The sequence below is a fragment of the Stegodyphus dumicola genome, chromosome 3, assembly GCF_044657685.1.
Source record: "Stegodyphus dumicola isolate Sdum_Otavi_A_Nest chromosome 3, ASM4465768v1".
Taxonomy (NCBI): Eukaryota; Metazoa; Arthropoda; class Arachnida; order Araneae; family Eresidae; genus Stegodyphus; species Stegodyphus dumicola.
In genome coordinates this window covers 106,173,803-106,197,577 of record NC_140770.1, presented here as the reverse complement: position 1 = coordinate 106,197,577, position 23,775 = coordinate 106,173,803, and the positions used below count along the sequence as shown (strand labels likewise).

General features: G+C 30.2%; 1 protein-coding gene across 2 annotated transcripts in view; it reads right to left on the bottom strand.

Moving 5' to 3' along the window:
* LOC118189223 (glucocorticoid-induced transcript 1 protein-like) overlaps window positions 1-23,775 on the bottom strand; it is a 275,707-nt gene that overhangs the window by 16,087 nt on the left and 235,845 nt on the right. For both annotated transcript variants that reach the window (XM_035359794.2, XM_035359796.2), the window contains exons 5-7: window positions 21,457-21,516; window positions 11,651-11,852; window positions 5,672-5,804 (exon numbers count right to left, since the gene is read on the bottom strand). In XM_035359794.2, the coding sequence (XP_035215685.2) occupies window positions 5,672-5,804; window positions 11,651-11,852; window positions 21,457-21,516 (395 nt within the window). The remainder of the gene's footprint in view (window positions 1-5,671; window positions 5,805-11,650; window positions 11,853-21,456; window positions 21,517-23,775) is intronic.

The window sequence follows — 23,775 nt, the reverse complement described above, 5'->3', positions numbered from 1 at the left end:
TAGTTAGTTCAGTTTGTGACGTAGTAAATAATGAACCATGGATGCAATCCAGGTTGCTTTGTAAATAAAATGATTATTTTTGTACATTTCTGAAGTATTGGCTTCAATTAGATTTAAGCATGATCAGCTCTCTTAAGGAGTCAATATAATATAAATATAATGTTTTTTATATCTTGGTCATAGCCAGGAAAAGGCTGAATACGCTGGTTGTGCTTCGAATAAAGAATATTGTATACAAGTGTTGCTAACTTTGGAAATATGTGCTGCTATCTTTGGATACCTTGTTCCAAGTAAGATAAATATGAAGATGGTTCAATGTAAGATTTAACATTCTCCTTTTGTTAAGAAATGAATCTTGTATTGCAAATTACTTTCGTTTTGATTGAACTAATGATTGAACAAGCTGCAAATGACTTCTAACTCCTCTTCTTTACATAATTGAAATCAGAAGAGAAATTTAGTTAACGAAGATATCAAGTTAATTTGAAAGCATTGTTAAAAGTGATTTCAAAATGGAAATTGCAAAAGCTACAAGAGCTACGTTTAGATCTCTCACAACAAGATTAATTTCTAAAATTGAAGCTCAAATTTTAGAAAATGAAACAGAAGAAGAAGAGTTGGAAGAACTTTTAGAACAAATAAATTTGAAATTTAAACAGTTAAAAGAAATAGATTCTGAAATTCAAATTACGGATGTTAAAGAAATAGAAAACGAAATTATTAAATGTGATGAGTTTCATGAAAAATTGATTAATTGTTCATGTAAGTTGAAAGCTGCTATCAATAAATGTAAACCAAGCACACAAAGAATACAACAACAACCTATTAGCTTGTTAAAATAAGGAAAACAATTCGTTAAATTACCGTCATTAACAATAAGAGAATATGATGTCAATCCTGCCGATTGGCAAAGATTCTGGGATCAGTTTGAATCCCTGATACACAGAAATGAAGATTTATCTAACGTAGACAAATTTAATTATTTACACTCATATTTAAATGGAGTAGCCGCAAATGCAATTAAAGGAATTACACTAACAAATCAAAATTACGAAGCAGCAAATAGAAACCTTAAAGGAAAGATTTGGACAAAAAACTTTGGTCATTAATTCTCATTTGAATAAGTTGTTAAATCTAACACCTGTTAGGAAATCGACAGACAACTCTCTGCTTCGAGAATTGTTAGATACTTGTTAAACAGAGGTTCGTAATTTAGAAGCTATAGGGGTAAATTCAGAAACTTATAGTTCTCTATTATGTTGCATATTGATTAAATTAATACTGCAAGATATTGTTCTAGAGATCACTAAAAAATGCGGAATAGATGAAGATTGGAAGGTGTCGAAAATAATTAATATTCTAAAAATAGAAGTTGAAAGCAGAGAAAAAAATGTATTTTTGACATGCAACAAATATTCAAATGAACACGAAATGAAATTTCAAACACCATTAGGGAAAACTAGAGATCCGAGTGCAAAGCTTCAAAACCGAAACTCTTTCGTGAAAGAAATTCGTAAAAGTACACCATCAGCAATGGCATTCAATATGACGCAGTCTAGATGTATTTTCTGTACTGCACCACATGATTCATTTAAATGCAAAACGTCACCGCAAAATAAAATAGAAATTTTAAGGAATACCAAACATTGTTTCAAATGTTTTAAAATGTATCACATTGGTAAAAACTGTCGTTCTAATAAACTTTCTTGTTTCAAGTGCAAAAGCAAAAGTCATCATACTTTCATTTGTCTGAGTAATAAACGAAATAATAATACTGCAACAATGAATCAAATGAATAATATTGAGAACAAATGTAAAGAATCATTGAATTTAAATTGTAATGCTAAAGATACTCAAGAGTTAAATAATTCTAATTCTGAAATTGTCAGTTCAGTTTCACAGTGTAATGCAAGTATGACATGTTCCAAAAATGTTTATTTACAAACATGTGCAGTTACTCCAAATTCAGAATTTAATTCTAAAGTAAGTAGGCTTCTACTCGATAATGGAAGTCAAAGAAGTTTCTGCACTGAACATTTAGCGAATACGCTGAAGTTAAAACCTATTCGCTATGAATTACTTTCTGTTTATTCCTTCGGAATGGAATGCGCTTCAGAAAAGAAGAATCCAGTCGTTGAATTTGAAATCAAAGCTAGACATAACACGCAGTACTCAATTAAAACCGAAACTCTCGTTATCCCAAGCATTACTGGTGCCATAATTTCACCTCTGGATAAACAAGTGTTAGAATTCATGACTAGGCATAAACTACTGCTCGCTGACTCATGCTGCGGAGATAAGTATTTGGATGTTGAAATCCTAATAGGATCCGATATATTTTGGAAATTCATCTTAGAAGAAAAAAATCACAATTAATAAACATTCAGGTGCATTAAAAACTGTCTTTGGATGGGTAAGTACAAATTCGAAATTTGGAAAAGCTGTAGCTTGTTCACAAAATATTACCGTAATAAACAACTCGATAATGAATGAGTTTTGGGGAATTAGACTCAATTGGTATTTCAAAAGAAAACGTAGACTTCTCTGTTAAAGATAAACAAATAATTGAACAATTTGAAAACTCTATATCCTTTGATAAGGGAAGATATCAAACGAAATTACTTTGGAAATCTAACCTTGATGAATTAAATAATAATTTTTATATTGCAAAGAAGCGTTTTGAGATTTTGAGAGATAGACTGGAGAGGGATGTAGAAATGCGTAAAGAATACACAAAAATAATTAAAGATCAACTCGATGACAAAATTATTGAAGTATATCAAAATAAAGATTTTGAATCAGGTTATTATATGCCCCATAGAGCAGTCATAAGACCAGATAAAGAAACTTCTAGTGTTAGAATTGTTTTCGATGCGTCATGCAAAGGAGAAAATACTACATCCTTAAATGATTTGTTACAGGTTGGACCTAATTTAAATCTTAACATATTAGATGTTATTCTTAAATTTCGAGAACATGATATCGCTTTTTCTGCTGATATAGAAAAGGCATTTCTAATGATAAGTATTGCCGAGGAAGATCGCAAATATTTAAAATTTCTTTGGTTTCAGAATGACAACAAAGAATCGTTCAAAATTATGAACATGACACGTTTACCATATGGTATTAATACCAGTCCATTTATTCTAGCAGCCATGATAAAGCACCATATTAAAAAATACATCACTAAAAATCCTGAAAGTTATGAAATGTTAAATTCATCTTTTTTATGTCGATGATTTGTATTATGGAACGAGTACAGTAGAAAAGGCCTACCAATTGTCATCTGATGCAGTTATGATTTTAAAACATGCAAATATGAACCTACGTAAATTTAATTCCAATTCTAAGGAGTTAAAAGACATGTGGTTAAAAAACGGTTTATCAATGAATGATTCCTTTGCACAAGCTAAAATTTTAGGTCTTGATTGGGATACAGAAAATGACACTATTAAACTAGATTTAAAATCTTTAGAATTATCTTCAACTAGTTGTGTGTTATATACTAAAAGAACAGTATTACAAGTTACTGCTAAAATTTATGATCCAACTGGATTTATATCACCATTCGTGATCAGAATTAAAATCCTACTACAGCTGATATGGGTAAAGGGTCTTGATTGGGAAGAACAGCTTCCAAATGATATTGAAACTGAATTTAAGAAATGGCTTGTAGAAATAATGCATTTACAAGAAATATCAATAGATAGAAAATACTTTCGAGATGTTCATAAGCAAAATAGTGACATTTCACTACACATATTCTGCGATGCATGTAATAACGCATATGGATGTGTAGTATATTTCAGATATACAAATAAGTTTGGTGAAATCAAAACGAGTTTCATTTTATCAAGGACCAGAGTAGCTCCTCTATTTTGTGTTCGCAAAGCCAAAATGGATTTCTTCACACCTGAAGTTAAGGCTCTTCAATCTAACAAGTCAATTGCTCCAAGCTCTAATATATTCAGCTTGGCACCATTTCTTGATGAAAATAAAATTGTTCGAATTAAGGGAAGATTAGAAGAAACCGAATATTCAGTTTGACGATAAACATCCAGTTCTTCTTCCTAAAGATTCCAAATTTACTGAATTAATTGTAAAAAGGGAACATAATAACAATCTGCATGTGGGAGTTGCAGCATTTTTAGCCAAATTACAACAGAAATTTTGGATTCCTAAAGGCCATCAGTTGGTAAAGAAAGTCTTAGGAAACTGTTTAATTTGTCGAAAATATGCAGTAAAACCAGCAAAACGAATGACAGCTCAGTTACCTAAAGACCAAATTTTGAAACTCCACCTTTCTATGTTACAGGCGTAGATTTCACAAGTCCAGTTTACATAAAGTCTGGAAACAACATTCAGAAATCATGCATCGTATTGTTTATGTGCGCTGTTACACGAGCGTTACATCTAGAACTCATTTCCAATATGTCTGCAAACAATTCGTTTTGGCTCTCTAACGTTTCATTTTGAGAAGCGGAAACTGTCGCACCTTTTATTCAGACAATGCAAAAACTTTCAAATATGCTGCCAAAGATTTACAGTATTTTTACAGCATACTTAAAGGTGCAGACTTTCAAAATTTTCTAGCAAATGGAGGTTTGACTTGGAAATTTATCGTCGAGCTTGCTCAATGGTGGGGAGCTTTTTATGAACGCCTTATGAAAACCATAAAGGAACCATTGAAAAAGATATTAGGTAGAGCTCAAACGAAGTTTGAAAAATTTATGGCTGTGTTGACAGAGGTCGAAAATATTGTGAATAGACATCCTTTGACTTACGTTTACGACGATTTACATGAACCTGAACAGCTTTCGCCAGCTGATTTTCTATTGATTGGACATAAAGATGAATATACATACAACTTTGCTGAGATCCTGAATAGCTCTCCAACAAGGAAGAGTCTAATAAAATGAAAAGAATATCAGACAACACTTCTAAAACAGTTCTGGAAAAAATGGAAAAATCATTATTCTTCCAGTTAGATTTTAGGCATCTACGCATGCACAATAAATAAATGTTTTTTTATCAGTTTTACAACATTAATTTTGGATTTTAGACAATGGAAGCCTCTCCAACATCAAAAACTATGAATATTTGGATCAAGGTAAGAAATTTACCTTCATTTTTATTGCTTTAAATTGTATTTTGTTTAATTTTTTATTGTACATCAAACAGCTCTTCTTGTACGAATGAAAGAATTATGAGTGATCTTGAATTGCTAACATTTAGATGAAAAAAAAATATGCATGGTTTACTCTGAGCTCTTTTTTTCACAAACAAACTATAAATGATCATCATTAGCACTGCCTGCCATATAAAGATGGTTTGCATTGGTGATTTATTGATACTCTTGGCATTGTTTACAAAATGAGGGCTCTAATGCCAAGATAATAACAAAGCAATTTATGAAATAAATTTTGTATAGCATCCATGTATAGTTAACTCCAGGCTGTCCTATTTCAAGCAGGAAGAATACTAAAATTTGGCAATAGATTACCAATTATTATCAACACTATCACCTAAAATTCAGAGTATTATTATCTTTGCATCAGGATCATTGGTAGAGCTAATAGGTTTCTAGGAAATCTAAAAAACTCATGCAGAACAAGAAACATTAGGAAAAAATTTTCTTCATGATAAAATTAATTAAAATTAAGTATCTTACCTAGTTTCTTCAGCTATTTTTACTTTTTCACAGCCATCAGGTGGCTCCCTTGCCAAAAATTTGTTAATATGTGGACTGGTAGCCAATTTACTATTTCCTTCTAAATCTGGAGATACACTGTCTTTACTTTCCTCTAAAATTAAATAGTAATTTGCGATTAATCTAAATTAATCATTACAAATTACAAGGTTGCTGCGAATAAAGAATGGAAAATGAAACGATCCCATTAAAGTAAACAGGAGAAATAAGCAATATATATTAAGAACATTCATACATCTGATATAAGAAGAATGAGTTCTTTGGTACTCTACTTTGGTTCTAAATACCTTCACTTCACGGAACTATTTGGCCTAATTTAATTTGCCAGCTTGGCATCACCATTATTACTTGAGTAAAAGACGAAACACCTTCGCAATTATTAATTATTGTTCATTGAACGGGAGTTTGAAAAGTCAACTAATTTCCGATCAATAGCAATAATTACTTGCTTTTAATTTAATCTTCAAAGTTTGAAATTTTGTTATTCATGATTTACTTCAAGTCCCCGTAAAACATTTTTAACAATTTACATTCAAGTTACTTTAAAACAATTTTCGGAATCAAACTTCCTACCTATGGGTTCACTCTTTTTAGATACTTCTACTGAAATTAATATTAGGAGATAATATAATCAATATTTCTTTAGTAAATAAATTATTATTATCTTGTTTTGCAGCTATTGCGCAAGTATTAGAATAACTTGTTTCAAACTACGTGAATTTAAGATCATACAACATTATATATATACTGTATACGGTGTATTTCTTTAATTCTAAGATATACTCAATTCAATACCAGCAATAAAAGGGGAGGTAGATTTTATAAATAACTGATAGTACAAGGTACTATATATTGATTTATTGATAGTACAAGGTACTATTATATATATATACTGCATACAGTGTATTTCTTTAATTCTAAGATGTACTCAATTCAATACCAGCAATAAAAGGGGAGGTAGATTTTATAAATAATAAATAAAATAGTTGAATTAAATTAAAGCATTTATACATTAGTTAAACAAAGAAACCCATTTTTGAACAGTGATATACTTATTTATCAGCAGATGCAGTATTCATCATTTGTTCCTGAATTCATATCAGAATGCGATTTCTCTGAACTGTTTTCATATTCATAATTCCATTATGCATCTACATCACATCCATAAATTTTTTTTATTTATCGATAGTACAAGGTACTACCAAACTTTTTTAATGAACCCTATATGGAGGAGAGAACAGTTTCATATCCAGTCCTAATGTTGTAACTTTGGGTACTGCTTTACATTATTATTTCAGCTATCATATATGTTAAAATTAACAGTTAATATTCTTGTTCCATTACTTTACATGAAAATACATTAAAAAATTCCTTACTTTATTATTACTTAAGCTATCATATACGTTAAAATTAGCATTTAATATTCTTTTTCCTTTACTTTGCATGAAAATGCATAAAACAAATTGCTTACTTTGAGAAATAATTTTCGCAAATGCTATTCAAATTATTCCGAAGTTTCAATTGACAAAATATATTGATAAACTTTAAATTTAATATAAAAAATACAAGAAAGACTGTTTACAAGAAGAAGTAACAAAATCTTTCACGGTAAGTGGAAGGCAGACACTCTGACTAAATTGTCCCTATGAGAATCACTGCAAATATCACTCTCTAACTCCTTTAGAAAATCAATAATCATTCTCATCCATGTCACTAATTGGCTCATTTACCATGTGAGTATATGGAAATTAAGGATTGAATTTATATTCTTTCTCTGATAAATAATGTTCACCATAATAAACTGAAGTCAAGGCTTTCCAAAATAAAAAGTGAAGTACACAAAATATAAACAATAAAAAGCAATGTAAGGCATAATACAGCCCCACATAACAATCCTGAAATACCCCTCAATAGAAGCAAAATAAGAATTAAGAAAAGGATTCAAAGGGATGTCAGAAATGTGAATGTTTATATCACGTGGCGATTTAAGAACTCTGTTTGTTTACATTACGCTTTCTATCCTTCTTCGCAACAGCTGACGCCAACTTTATGCAGAATGTGATTGAACTGAAGGGCAGGATCCTAAAACTATATTCAGTTCAAAAATCATGGACACAGGATGACATCTAGTGATCTTTACAAAATGTTTCAGCTTAAAATGCATATATGCATCACTCATCCCTTATGTTCACATTCCAGTGATGTGTGAGTGGGACACTCGGCTGTGAGAGACATTTGTAGGGAATGCACATATGGGACACACGTTTGGAAAGGTTTAATGACGAGCAAATTAAAAGAAAATATAAAAACACTACGCAGATCAGTTTGCATTTGGAACAATAGATCCAACCCAGAATAACTATAGGTAGCAAATTAAAATAGGAAATCTATCTCAACTGATCTTGCAATCATCTAGATAGCAAAAAAGAACTATCTTAAATACTATTTATACTCTTAAGGATATATTTTAATTTCAGGACACCAAAATAAAAATATTAATTTGTGTGATCTTCACATAAACATTTACGTTTTTCAGTTTCTGTATTTAGCAACATGAAAAATGCATTTCATGTATGTGTAGGTGCTTTTGTAATGAAGTAAACAGTAAAATTTATTTTAGATAATACATTTAAAAGTAATTGTAAATAATTACTCAATGTATATGTCTTCCTACCCATTCTGAGAAAACTGCTTAAAAATGAATATGTAAGAATTTCAAATTTCTTGAGTAAAGAACTTTATTTAGAAGGTACTCTTAAATTAAGAAAACAATTTCTGTTCTTCAAGAGTTATTAAAAACTTCAGAACTAAACTACTTGTCTAATGTTTTTTGCAGGAAATCCTCATTGAAGTTTTTGGGTAAAAAGAATAGACATCATACACCACTCAGCATTCAAACTAAATGAGCAATAAACACTATTTATTGAGTTAATATTTATATTGGTATTGTATTTATAATTATTGGTGTATGGATATAATTTACTGGTGTATGCGTAATTTCCAAAATATGAAAAATACTCAATATTAATAGAAAATTCTCATTCATATACGTCACTTAAATCTATCTTGAATGTAAATTTGTAGAATGAGAGTCTGCTTTATTACCTAAATTTATTGTTTTAGGAATGAAGTATACCAGGTAATTTAAAATATGATTACTAAAAATTATTAGATCACCTACATAGTACTAAAAATCTTATAAATTGTTAATTATTGTGTTTCATAAAAATTAGACTAGAGATTAACAAACAGGAAGATAAGGAAATATAAGTCAGTATTTTTTTCATTTATAGATAAATATTATTACCACTACAAATATAATTTTTCCAGGCACGGAAAGCACAGCATTTTTTTAAAACATTCAAATCTCATTTGATCACTCATTTAAATATGTCAAAGTAAACTTCTGATATTTTTGATAGAAATTAGGTCAAATAATTGAAATCATATGCACTTATTTTTTAGATCTTTATTTCAACATACTTCAATGTGTTTATGTATTACTGTTTATAGTTATTTTGTAGATGTTATAATATATTTTCGCATTATATATATTTATTAATATAACATTATTTGTAGATGTTATAATATATTTTTATATTTGACTTTTATGTCTGGAAGAGAGTTTAGAGATACAATTACAATGATTATATTGGGTTGTTTGTTCACTCCCTTTTTCTAGATTCAAATTATAAGTGGATTTGATGTTGTACATAAAACTGTGACTATTCAAAATTTCAGCCAATAAAATCATAAACAGTTTATAAATGTGACATGCTTGTCAAGAGTAAATCATGAGGTAAAAAAATTTCGAACAGTTAAATAAGACAAAGAATGAGGAGCATATCAGACATTGTTTGTTGTGCAAATTTGATAGAGGTGTAGCACTGCATCCCTAGAATGACAAAGCATTCATCAAGTTTACAGATGATGTGTTTGACAATAGCACATATCGTCACTGGTTTCACAAATTCACAGAAATGGAGATAGAAGCTGTAGAAACTAACCACGTTCCAAATACCAGTTAGTGGTTTCTGAGTAGATTTTGGACCAAGCCATATCAAATGCCTTTCATGCAAATGGTGAGGAATTATCAAAAACACTATGCGTACTCTGAACATCAGTTTAAAGACAAATACATGGACTTGGTAAGAAGGCTGCAAAAGGCTGGATTAGTGTATTCCACATCAGCTCTAAAAAAAAGCAACAGCTGGTGAGAACCAATACCTGTCTTTTTGCATTCTCATTCCAGAAATGATCCATTTATTAAATGAATTGTGATGAGTAATGAGAAACGAATACTTAAATATAATGTCAAATGTTGAAAGATTGTGCACTGCATAGCACAGTCTGCTGCCCCCACATCAAGAAAAGGCCTGCATCCGAAAGAGGTTCTGTTAAGTGTAGAGTGGAATATGAAAAGAGTAATCCACTGAGATTAGTGCCCATGTCACCACATTAATACTGACATGTACTGCCAACAAATAGACAAACTGATACATAAGCAACCAGCACTTGTCAGTCATCAAGGCATTAGCTTTCAACAAGTAAATTCCAGACCTCATGCTGCTTTAATCACTTGTAAAATTCTGCTTGGCCTGGGTTGGTAAGTATAACATTATACATGAAATCGGCTTCTTTGGACCTGCATCTTTTTCAAATGTTACAGAGTTTTTTTTTTTTTTTTTGGTTTTTAAAACTTATAATAATGTGTAAGATGTGAAACAGCATTGCAAGGTTCTTTTAAATTCTAAACCAGAGCATTTTTATCAATGAGGACTTAAATCTACTACAAGGCATATGGCAAGTGATCATACTAAATAATGACAATTATACATTGCAGATAATGAAATTATCTGCATTAGATTGAAATGCATTGTGCATTACATTTTATTGCTCTTCTTTTTTTCCTAAAAGATTGGGATGAAATTTCATATCAACTCAATAATAATTGGATGAGATACTATTAAATCATAAAAGTTACAAAGAGCCAAACTAGTAACATTTTACGACTCGCTTATACATTAAAAATTAAAAATATGGATGCTATCAATTAATCTGACTTTTAAAACATCAATGTTTACATTTTAAACTTCTGTTTATGCAATCCACTTTTTACAAAATGATTTGACAGTGAAACATACTTAAAAATAAGCAATTTCTAATATCCCCCCTCCATTTGATAAATTTTGTTCTGTTTCTTATATTGTAATCCTGAAAAATGCATTAGCAAGTCTACTTCTAAATTTTCATTTCGTAAACTACATGACACAAAAAGCTAGCTCACTAATGTTATATACTGCTAAATATGAAACACTGGTTTAAGAATGCATTAATAAATTATTCTGTGATTTATTGTCTCCTAAATCACAATGATGTTTAATCTAATCAAACGTCTGACTGATATTTCATTTGAATAGTTTATTTAAAAGCTCTATTTGGAAAAAAAAAAAAAAAAAAAAAGGTTCAAAACCTTGAAATCAATGAATAAATATTAAGGTCATCTTTTCTTTGTTACACTTGAATAATTGATATGATAATTATCAAATCTTTACCAAAATTTTAATTCAAGAATAAATATGCAGTGCATTTTGCTGATCAAATTTAGTTTCATTTTCCCATTTAATACAAAATTAATATAGTTAATTAGTACAAAATAAACACTTTTATTTCTGGGAATACTTTTCTTTAAGTTTTATTTTAAAATCTCTCACACACTATTTTTCCATGTAATGAAATTTATTAATATTTATATATGTATTTATTTCTATATTTAGCAAATATAGAACAGCACATATATAGCTAATTAACAAAGTTTACATTCTTTAAAGAGCTGCAATACTTAACAAATAAAAATATTCCCCGAATCCAAATATGTATTAAATAAAATTACTAATATGATTATAAAAACATGCATATAAAGAATGGAATTTAATATACCAGCACTAGATGGTCTAGAACTGTCCATTTGTCCTGGTATAATTGGTACAACAGGAGAAACAGATTGACTGCCACTGTTAGAACTGTTGCTACTGTGACAACTGTCATTTCGATCAAAGGGTGTCTGAGTATCCACACTCTGAGTGTTTCGAAATAAATCAGCAATGGGCGCTCTGTGACCTTCTGGAGTAGGCTCAAGTGTCTAAAAAATACAGTTACATAAATACATGTGAATTATTTATGAATTTTCTTATTGACAATTTGTAGTCTACATGTCATGTAGTTTTTACAATTTTGCTTTCATAACATACATATTTCATCAAAGCAGTGAGCAGGTGAATTAAAATAGTATTTTATTTTTTATACATATATATTAAAATATGACATATCATTAATGTAACTGTAATGACTTATATGTTGAAGAAAGTACCATTTAATTTAAAACAGTATTTAGCATCCTTCAAAGCACACTGTATATGGAGGGAACCAATGGAAATTTTACAAAATGCACAAAACCTACCACAAGTTAAAAATGTTTATAAATCTCCTTCACTTCTTTGCATCTCCTGAATAGCAGCATTTTGACACTGACTCATTGTAATAGTAATACTAAACTGAAGTTTATTATTGCAATGTGATGCACTGTAGTCACTATTTCAGTTCATAATTTCTGCACTTATGTTAAATGTTCATATAAATATTTTTCTCACAAAGCAAACTGAAAAAATTCAAAAGGTAATATTTGCAGAGTCTTCAGTTAACAAAAACAATTACTGAATTACTTCACAATCACCCAATATATAATAGGGATAAATGATATGAAATATAACAAATGAGGACAACTTACAATCAATGCAATATGGATAAATAATAAAATAGTAAAGAATGTAGCTAATTATCATTAATAATCATACACCTGGCTTTAACGAAAATTTCCTGCCACCACAAATATGGTCTGCACAAACAGTTCGCATTGGCATGTTTAGTCATATTTTGTCAAACAATTTTTGGCATTTGAAAGAAAAAGACTTAATTTAGAACACTGTCTTCTGAAATTTGTAAAAAATTATCATTATCATTAGGTGCAAGGTGTCCAAAATGGAACTATCATGCTACAAGATTAGAACCATAATTTGCTTTTGGTTCTGTTGCAAAAAGTCAGCTACAGAATGTCACCGTGAACAGGTAGCAATATTGTATCATATGACACTGTGAAGTTTCGGTACCAAAAGTTCAAAAACAAGGACAATACCATTCAATAAGCACAGGAAGCCACATGAGCTGACTTAAGCAGATAAGGACAGCCATGTTCGGGCCTTCACTAATTTGCTTGAATATCAACACAAGGACAAAATTCTGGACCAGATTGTCACTTGTGATTAAAAGTAGATTTCCTTCAACAAAACAGGCTGCAAAGGGGGTTGCTCTGTGTCCAGTGAGCCCATCGGCAGCGTCGCAAAGTGCAGTTAGACTAACAAAATGAACATGCTTTGTATCTGGTGGGATTGCTATGGTATTATCTACAAAGAGTATCTAGAAAAAGGTAAAACTCTCAAAAGTAAGGTGTACAGTGAGATGCTGGTCTGCGTTGATGCTGCTATCAAAGAAAAATATCAAACTGAATTTCAGCAGAAAAAGATAATGTTCCATCAAGATAATGCAAGACAACATGTGCTTGCTTTCACCAGCTGGACTCTGTATGGATACAGTTACATAAATGGGATCTTTTGCCATACCCACCATATAACCCTGACATCGCTCCTTCAGATTTCTAACTTTTTCACACCTGCAGCTACATCTTGCTGGTGCTAAGATGTCTGAAATGAGACTGATCTACTTTTGGACTCATGGTCACCAAGTTTCTGGGCCAAAGGCTTTAAGAAACTACCAAAATGTTGACAAAAACCATAGATTTGGATAGTAACTACTACCTGCACTACTTGGATCTGCATTAAAGGTACTGCTTTCATGTTTTTTTTTTTTTTTTTTTTTTTTTTTTTTCCTAACTTTATTAAGAACACTTCTTAGCAGAAAACTTTTTTTTACAACCAGATATAATGTTCAGGTATTTCGAAAAAAGAAAATTTCTACTTCTTAGAAACTGTGATATTGTGTGTAATACACAAGTGTGTTTTTATGTATAAAAAATTTACTTAATTTCATGACATGACAATAAATGACATTTTATGCTTTCTTCACTGAAGTTTTCACATTGAAATACATTACCATTATGTAGTCTTCAAAATACTGAATTAAAAAAAGAAATCCCACCTTTATATTTGTTTGAATGATTACTGAAACATAAATGTATGAAATAAAAGCTGAATGGATAAAATTCTCAAACAAGCCCTTACAATAAAAGACTAATCATCATTGAAAGATTGATCATCAAAATTTATCCAGAACACTGCATTGATTCTGATCACATTGCATTACAAATTACATATCTGATTAGACAAATACTGATGTAATATTATAATTTCAGTTAAATGGGATGTAATATTCCCCCCTCCAAAAAAAAAAAAAAAAAAAGAGTGACTGCTTTTCTGTTCACAAAGCACCACCTAGCATCAAACAAACACTGGAAATCCTAACAATACACAACGTTTCATGATATGAATAACTGTCTTATGTATTATCAAATCAATGTTCAATGCTGTGTATCAATGCACAGCTGTTCTTGATGTGATATAAATAGGTTACCACATAGGCCACTTTCGAGACTGACACCCCATTAATAGAAAAGTTGTTAGAAACAAACCAGCTTAATTAATAGATAAACTAATGATATTAATTACTCTGAAACATGTTGTAGTTTCCTAGTTCTATGTAAACTATCTCCTAACATTTAATTTTACGTCTCATCTAAGATATTCATGCCAATTTATGCCTATGGTAATGAATTACACAAGACTGTCCATGAAATACCATGAAGCCAGTTCATTTAGTTTCTCGATAAAAGCATTCCTTTGAACGGTCAGATACCATTAATTTTTTATCTTAATCAAACTTGACATTGAAAGTGAGACGGTAAAATTACTATCACATACTATACATATATATGCTCCACCTCATTATTCTGCTGAATGTCTTCATGAGTGCATTGAATTCTTATAAAGTCTAAATTATAAATCATTGTAATCAGCTGAAATAATGGATTCCTGATAAAAATTGATTTTAAATTACATATACAGTGGCTCCCAAAAATGTTCGTACACTTATGATTTTCATTGAAATAGGGCTCTATCCATTAATTAAAAGTAAATTTTCTGAATGAGATTTTAATGATAAGATCTATGAAATATTTTTAAAATATAGCGAAACTTTATTTTTAAGAAATTAATAATAAAAAAATGACAAACATTTTTATCTCACAAAAGTCTTTGTACACTTCAAAAAAATCTTGACATACTATTAGTAAATATTTTCATTTTTTTCATTTTTCGTTAAATTACTATTAGTAGGATATCCTTTAGCATCCACAACAGCTTTTAAACGTCTGGGAATAAATTTGACTGTTTTTTGTTTCCCCCCCCCCATCCATTCTTCCATCATTGCTGTTTTGAGTTCGCTTTTCGTTTTGATGTGTTTTCGTACTCTAACCTCCAGCTCTTTCCAAATGTGTTCTATGGGGTTTAAATCTGGCGACTGAGGTGATGTTTTCAAAACCTGTGGACAATTATAGAGACACTACAGGCGAATGTTGAGAGCCGTATACTTAGGATTGTTATCATGATTAAAAATAAAGTTGCTTCCAATACCCAAATTTTGGGCTGATAATTTTAAATTGTCTCTTAAAATATTTGAATAAAGAGAGTGATTCATTATGCCATCAATAAATACCAAATTACCTAGTCCTGATGCTGTCATGCTCCCCCCACACACAAAAACACTTCCACCGCCATGCTTAACTCTTCCAACTAAGTTCTTAGAATGAAGTTCCTCATTTTTTTCTTCTCCATACAATTATTTGATCATCGGAACCAAAAATGTTAAATTTGCTTCTGTCAGCCAATAGGACATTATTCCAGTACGTTTTGGGTGTATTTATCATTGATTTTGCGAATGAAAACCTAAACTTTCTGTTTTTCTCACTAATAAATTTTTTTTTATGGGCAAGCTTCTCTGGGAACTCGTCGAACAGTTTAAGGTGAAATTGAAGTAGAAAACTTTGCATTAAATTCTGCAGAAACTTTTACAGCACTCAAACATGGATTTTTCACAAATTTTGTAATAATAAATCTCTCATCACGTTTAGTTAACTTTCTCGGTCGACCTTTTCTTACCTTGTTTTCAATCCGATTTTCTTCCTTAAAGCGTTTTATCACATACTGCCCTGTAGAATGGGATAAATTAACTAATTTAGCGATATTTCGAATTGATTTACCACTACTATGGTGAAAATTATCAATTTTCGAATGCTGTTTGTAATGTCTTTATGACTGTGACCCATTTTTCAATAATAAATAGAATATTATGAAGTAAACAATAAAAAATTAAAGCAAACGATTTTTTAAATGCTACCAAAATGCAAAAATTAAAAAAAAAAAAAAAAAAAAAAAAAAGCGGCGAACGATAATTCTAATTTTGATTTTATCTAAAAAAATTTTAGCGTATGAAGACGTTTGTGAGATAAAATGTTTGTCATTTTTTTATTATTAATTTCTTAAAAATAAAGTTTTGTTATATTTTTAAAATATTTCATGTAATTTTGTTACGAATAGATTATTATTATTAAAATCTCATTCAGAAAATTTACTTTTAATTAATGGATAGAGCCCTATTTCAATGAAAATCATAAATGTACGAACACTTTTGGAAGCCACTGTACATACAGCATGAAACAGAAAACGTAAGTATTAAATAAAGTCTTTTTACGCAGTCAGAAACTAACTGTACATAAAACTTAATGCTTGATAGAGGGATTAACCTGGGATTTGAATACATGGATGTATTCATAATTTTCCACGTGTATAATATAAATATAAGATAATTCATGTTATAAACCCTCAATAAGGAAAATGCATCCTTTCTTTACACACAAAGTGCTCAGATGCTTTGCCATGCTGAATTAAAGTGCCACAGACTTAAAGTTAACAATGATGCTAAGAGATGGCAGCTCTGGTCACTTCTCTTGCCAAGAGAGACTTCCCCTAATATGCTGATTAAAATTTTGATATGCCTTGCTGTGTGTAGAGAACTCCATTAAGTATTTTCAAATGTGTATCAAACCCTATTGATGATTGTGAAATTATGGCTAACCTGTTAAATAATTTAATTAAAAACTTGTATTATGATACTTGCCTTTATTTAAAAACAGTATCAGAGTGATGCAAAATGATTAGGAGGTACAATGAATTACCCATATTTTTAAAAGAACTATAACAAAAAAAAAAAAAAAAAAAGGTCTCTCTTTCTTTCTTTCCTTTTCTTTTAATAGAAGCTGAAAGAAAATAGTCTTGATAAACGTGAAAATTTAGCTTTGAAGTTGAATGTATCAAGAGAATTTCAAGGAAATTAAAAAAAAAAAAGCAAGCCTGACTAATCTGACTGTTACGATAAATAAAAGAACTTGTTACGCATTACCTATACCATATGTGTACATAATTTTAGTAAAGTTATATATGAAATTGTAGAATCTCTTGCACAATGTAATATGAAATGCCTGAAAAATGCAAAGACTGAGATCAAGCGCATAGCTAGAGGGGGTAGAGGAATATCTGTCCCCCGGCTCAGCATCCAGTGAGACAAAAAATTGGTGTTACGAATTTCAGTTTGGCAATCCTTGTATGCTTCACCCGGGTAGAGATGTCAGGAGAGGGCATGAAATTTTCAGTTGTTCCCAGGAATTGACACCGTAGCTACAGCTCTGCAAGCTGGCGATGGTTTTGGCAGCTAATTTTGGTCGCCAACTTCCCAACTATTTGGTGATATTTTGTCTCGATCCCTGTATAACTGTAATTGGTCTGATCCCTAATATGTAACTGTTTCTGACATTTTTATGTAAATGTAGCTGTATATGCCTTTCAGCAATTTCGAGAAATCAAAGGTACTAGAAATTTCTTGGTAGATTGAGATAAATACGTAAAAACTACATACATGGAGAAAGCATCATTTCTCAGTTTTAGTTCATAGTTTTACTCAGAATATTCAGAGTGTGAACTTAGCATATGACACTCTCTTTTAAATTGTCTTGTATTTAACATTCTTAGTAGTCTGAAGTGGTAACTACTGACTGTACTCTGTCACACTGAGAAGAGCTCTACAAGAACTTTTCTGAAAAGTTCCAGAACTGTAACGTGTTTCTTTTAGGGGAAGAGAATAAATTTTATCAAACATTAATCAGTTATGTGTGCATTCAATTCATTACAAACCCATATACATATATCAAACTAACTTTTCCGGGGAAAATGTTCACAGTAAAATTGAAAGAACAAACAGATGTTTTAAATCTCACAACTAAAATGGACACATGAAAAATTTAATGAGATATCTTCCAATTTGTGTTTTATAACTGGTGAAAAATTATTACCATTAGATCTAAATAGTTAAAAAAAAGCACCTTATAACTTTTCAATTAAATGTGCAAATGATAAACATGCAACAGGAATTTTATCTAGCTTTAAAAACCACACTATCTGAATAACTCTGCATATTAAAAAAAGAACAGAATTTTAAGAAACACTTTATGAATACAGTTTAGTTCAATAATATCTTAATTCACCAATTCCACCAAGACTGTTTTTACCTTGCCAATTTACTGTTTTCTACGCTAAAAGGAACTTCACTTAACTTAAAAATATGCAAAATGCCTCTTGATCAAAAAAATTTGAATTACATGATCAAGCAGATTTTGAAAAGATGTATAGATATCCTGATGGTTTTTATTTCATTAAAAGTTTAAAAAAAATAAATAAATAAAAATAAATAAATAAATAAATAAATAAATAAATAAAGTCAGTAAATTAGTGATATGTTTCATATTAATTGCATTGCTATTTATATTGTTTCAGTGTTATTTGCTATGTAACATAATTTTTAACATTTTAATTTAAAATGAATCGTAACATGTATTATTTATTAATTTTTTATGTAAAGAAAATTACAAGAGTGGTATAATGACTTAAAATAGTTATATTTCCTGAATATGCAAGTATACAGATATACGGAATATTATTTTTTTAAAGCATACAAATCTGACCATAGTGAATCAGATATTAATGCTATTAGAGATATAACAGCAATCTCGCACATTTAGTTTAATGACAGCATTTAAAAATAATATAAGGTTGATCAAAAGTTTTGCCTAATAATATTATTTCAAATTTCAACATGTATGCAGATGTTATTATTTAATAAGAGAATGATGTGCATATGGTAGGACACCCAAGGACAAATACATTATGAGATTTTGAAACCTTAAGAAAAACTCTATTTGGAGAGATACTGTCAGCAGAGGGATGATTTAAACAAACCACTGAACAAAACAAAAAAAAAAAAAAGGAGGCTGGTGATATTAAATAAGCAACACATTATACTGTATCATGATAATGCCAGACAACATGGTCCTTTGGTGTCTCGTCAGAAAATAGCATAGCTAGGGTAGGAAATTCTGCCACACTTATCATACTCCCCAGACCTAGCACCCTTTGATTAGCACTTGTTTCACTCGTTGCAAAATTTTTTTGAAAAAAAAAAAAAAAAAAAAAAAAAAAAAAAAACAGAAGCAGCTGCCAGCCAAGCGCTACTTGAGTTCGCCTCTAAGGAACATTTTTCAAGAATGGCCTTTACAAATTACCACCACCCTGGCAAGAGGTCATAAGTAAAAATAGAAATTATATCATACAATATGTACCATTAAAGGTATGAAAAACATATTACCGTAATTTCCGGAAGAAAGGCCACATCAGCGTAAACGCCACAATAGATTAAATTGCGCGTGACATCGTCGTGGGCCGTATAGATGCAAAAACTCAACCTAAGTCCTGATATATGACATACCAGTTAAGAAAAATGCATCAAATGAAACTATAACTCAAAAATAAATTAAAGGTAAGAAATGTACAGCTTCTGTGCTGTTTAGAGACATTTTCAAAAATTTTCCGCTCCCTTCTTACTTAAAAACTATCCAACAAGTACTTGTATCCAAACTGATGGGATCTGTATTTGGCAGAATGCCAAGAAAAATCCATTCATGCTGAAGGGGAAATACCTCAGAGTTCGTTATTGCGAGGCAGGGAGTCGTGTCCACCTTTGAAAAAAATTTCAGAAAAGGCAGGGGTGGGGAGAGGATGGGTTCTGGAAGATTCATCGAATCACAGAGGAGAGAGACTATTCAAACTGATGAGAATGTTGATTTGAAAGGGGGAAGAATGTTATTGTTCTGAGATTTTGTTTAGGGTGAATAAGGCATGTAGGTCCGTTCAAGGGAAAGAATGTAAACAAAATAACGTTCACAAAAAGCAACTGAGTGGTCTTTTGTGTGGGAACAGCACCAGTCTATGCACAATGACAAGGCCATCCAAACTATGTACAATGACCATCATAAGAAATATTTTATTTTCAGTGCACCTAAACACCGCATGGGTAGAAACGCCGCACCCGCTGAAAATTTAAGTTTTAAACACATAAACGCCGCGGCGTTTCTTCCGGAAATTACTGTATTTACTTTTGCTTCCTAAACGGACAGAATTTTCCAGAAGATCTTATATATTTACTTTCATACAACAATTTTACAAGTTTTAACAAGTAATTTTTACTAAATATTTACAGATGAACACATACAGTTAGAATTCATATAAACTCATATATTAATTAAGAAAAATAATACAGTACAAAGTCTGTAATCTGGACTCGTCGGGACTTCGGCGATTCCAGATTAAGGTTTTTTCCAGATTATAGATTATCAATTTAAATCTGGTAAGATGGCATGCAGAAATTATACAATTATAAATATGAAATTTATGAAATAAAGAGCAATTATGATCTAAAGGGTATCAAAATTTACAAAAAAAAAAGCTTAATATTTATTTGTTTACTTTAAACATTTCTTTCAATGTAAGTTTTTTAAGTTGCTTTGTTTTTTGTGCTAATACTTTATCTTTAATTCTATAAACAGACATAATTTCTTGTTCAGTTATAAAGTTTGACTGTTCAAGTCCTGTAATTGCTGTGTCGATAATACCGACTAACTTGTCAATCGAAATTTTTTTGTTTTCAATAACCCCTCTGTCACTTTTTTCACTATCGGAAGTGGTATGGCAGCTCTAGAATTGGAAACTCTTTTTGACATAATCAAAAGTTCAAGCTTAATTTTTATAAAATTGCTCTAACAGTCTGCAAAAAATAATAAGCCGGATCCAATTAGAAGATTAAGGAACAGCGCAATCTACAACATTAACTGAAATAAATGCCTTAGAATCGGTAAAGATAATTTTAGCCTAGCTTATACCGTCTGTTATACATTAAACGCACATGCATTAACACATTATGCACATGCGTAATGCATACAAAATAAAAATTTGTGGCTTTGAGGTTCGGATTGTAGATCATTCCGGATAATGGACGTCCAGATTACGGACTTTGTGCAATATAATGTTTTTTAAGTTATGCATATGTTCTGCACATTACTCTCTAGATATTCTTAATGTTAGAATGAATTGCTCAAATTACTGTTAATTGTAAACATACACTCTTATTTTTCATCTAGAAATTATAAAAGTATTTATAAATATGCTATCTGATAAGAATATCTTTGTGGATTTAAATAAAATGTCAAAATTTTATAGGTATAAGAAAATACTTACTCTATCAGTATCATCTCCTTCATTGGAACTAATTTCTCTCAAAACTATTCTTTCTATCTCCTGTAAATGTAAAAGAGTTTTGAGATCATTAAAATAATACTCAGAAATTTAATTTTCTTCTTATTTTTTAAAAAAAAAGGAAGTCAAACAAGTTTAAGAAGAATTTCATCAGTCTGAATTTCCTCCTTCAAACTATCTTAAAATTAGAAGTAAATATAAATTTTATACGAGAAGAAATTATATATTTTTATAGTTGCCATTATATTTTTAATAATTTGCTTTTTACTGTCAGTTTTTGCGACCCTCACTGCAGTTATAGCTAATTTTATAAATCTTTATACCTATGATCTCCATATAGGACTCTTCCTTCTTGTTCAAAAGTGAGCATTGTTGCAATATAATTAAAGAGAAAATTCTATTATAGTCTTATACATTGTTAGATAGCATCAATGAATCAGATGCTGATACTGGAATTTTAATAAATTTTCAGATGTACCAGGCATGTTTTAGAAAACAGTATTCCTTGCAATAACTGCCTAAAGCTGAATATGGTCACTAAGATTTTAGTATGGAAATAAGAACTATCTAAAGCAAGTTTTCAATCATTCAATAAAGTTTTCTTTAACGTAAGAAAAAATTTCATATTTTTCATACATGATACACATAAAACTGAATAAACTAGTGAACTCCCAAAAATTACACATAAAACCAAATATACAGGGAAGTAGGAAAACAAAAACTCTGGGTTACTTTTAGAGCGGCAAAAAAATTCTAAAATAAATTAACTGGAATATTTATTGAGATACTAAACTGGAGGATGTTAAAATGTATAAGCTTTTTGTAAATCTTAGAATACAAAATTAATTAAACTTCAAAATTAAAAGTATAAAAACTAATGCATAAAGAAAATATAAAACTGGATTTTTACAATTTCTTCTGTACTATACCAACTTAATAAATTGAATATGTATTCTTATTTAAATATTTAATAATAAATAATTAAGCTTGTGTGCCACAACCATAAACACTTATTCACTTCTATTATCTTATGCATAAATGAAAGAAGTCACTCTGTGGGGAGGGGGGGGGGGGGTAAAGATAATATCAACATTTAGAATTATTCCAATTTTTGGAAAAATTCACATTCAGTTTTGGAAAAGCAAATAGAGACAAACTAATGCATAGTTCATAAACCATTTTTATTTGTGTTTTTTCAACTGATATCAATATCTATTAATATTAGTACATTACAAAATCTTTAATCCGGATTCGTCGGGACTTTGGCGAGACCGGAGTTAGGGATTTTTCTGGACTATAGAACATCAATTTAAATCTGGTAAGATGGCATGCAGAAATTATAAAATTAAAAATATGAAACCGTAATTTATGAAATAAAGAGCAATTATAATCTAAAAGGTATCAAAATTTACAAAAAAAAAAAAAAAGCTGAATATTTATATGTTTACTTTATTAAACATTTCTTTTAATGTAAGTTGTTTAAGTTACTTTGTTTTATGTGCTAATACTTTCTCTTTAATTCTATAAACAGACATAATTTCTTGTTCAGTTACAAAGTTCCGCTGTTCAAGTCCTGTAATTGCTGTGCCGAGAATACCGACTAACTCGTCAATCGAAATTTTTTTGTTTTCACTAACCTTTCTGTCACATTCTTCATGCTTTTATCCATTTTTTGCAGCAATTCCACTTTTTGTTTGATGGACATTGAAACATGCTTTCGCTTTGTAGATCTTTTGGCAGCTCCAGAATCGGAAACTCTTTTTTGACATAATCGAAAGTTGATTCTTACTTTTTATAAAATTGCTCTAACATTCTGCAAAAAATATAAGCCGGATCCAGTAAGAAGATTAAGGAACAACGCAATCTGCAATATTAACTGAAATAGATAATTAGATAATTTTAGCCTAGCTTATACCGTCCGTTATACATTAAACGCGCATGCGTAAATATATCCTGCACATGCACAAACACATAATGCATTTACGCATGTGCAGAAAGTTTGTAGCTTTGAGGTCCAGATTATAGATCATTCCGGATTATGGATATCCAGATTAAAGACTTTGTACTGTATAATAGATCTCTATCTTACATAGTTATTCTTTGGAATTATGCATAACTTTTGAATGTTCCTTTCATATAATTCATCTTAAAAGTTGTAAATAAAATTGCAATGAGGATTCTATTTACATACATGATTAAAACCATGTCTTTAACAGAGGGTAAAAAAAAAAAAAAAAAAAAAAAAAAAAGTTTTTTTAAGGGAAATAGGAAATTATGTATTTTTGCAATGTTATGCACAAC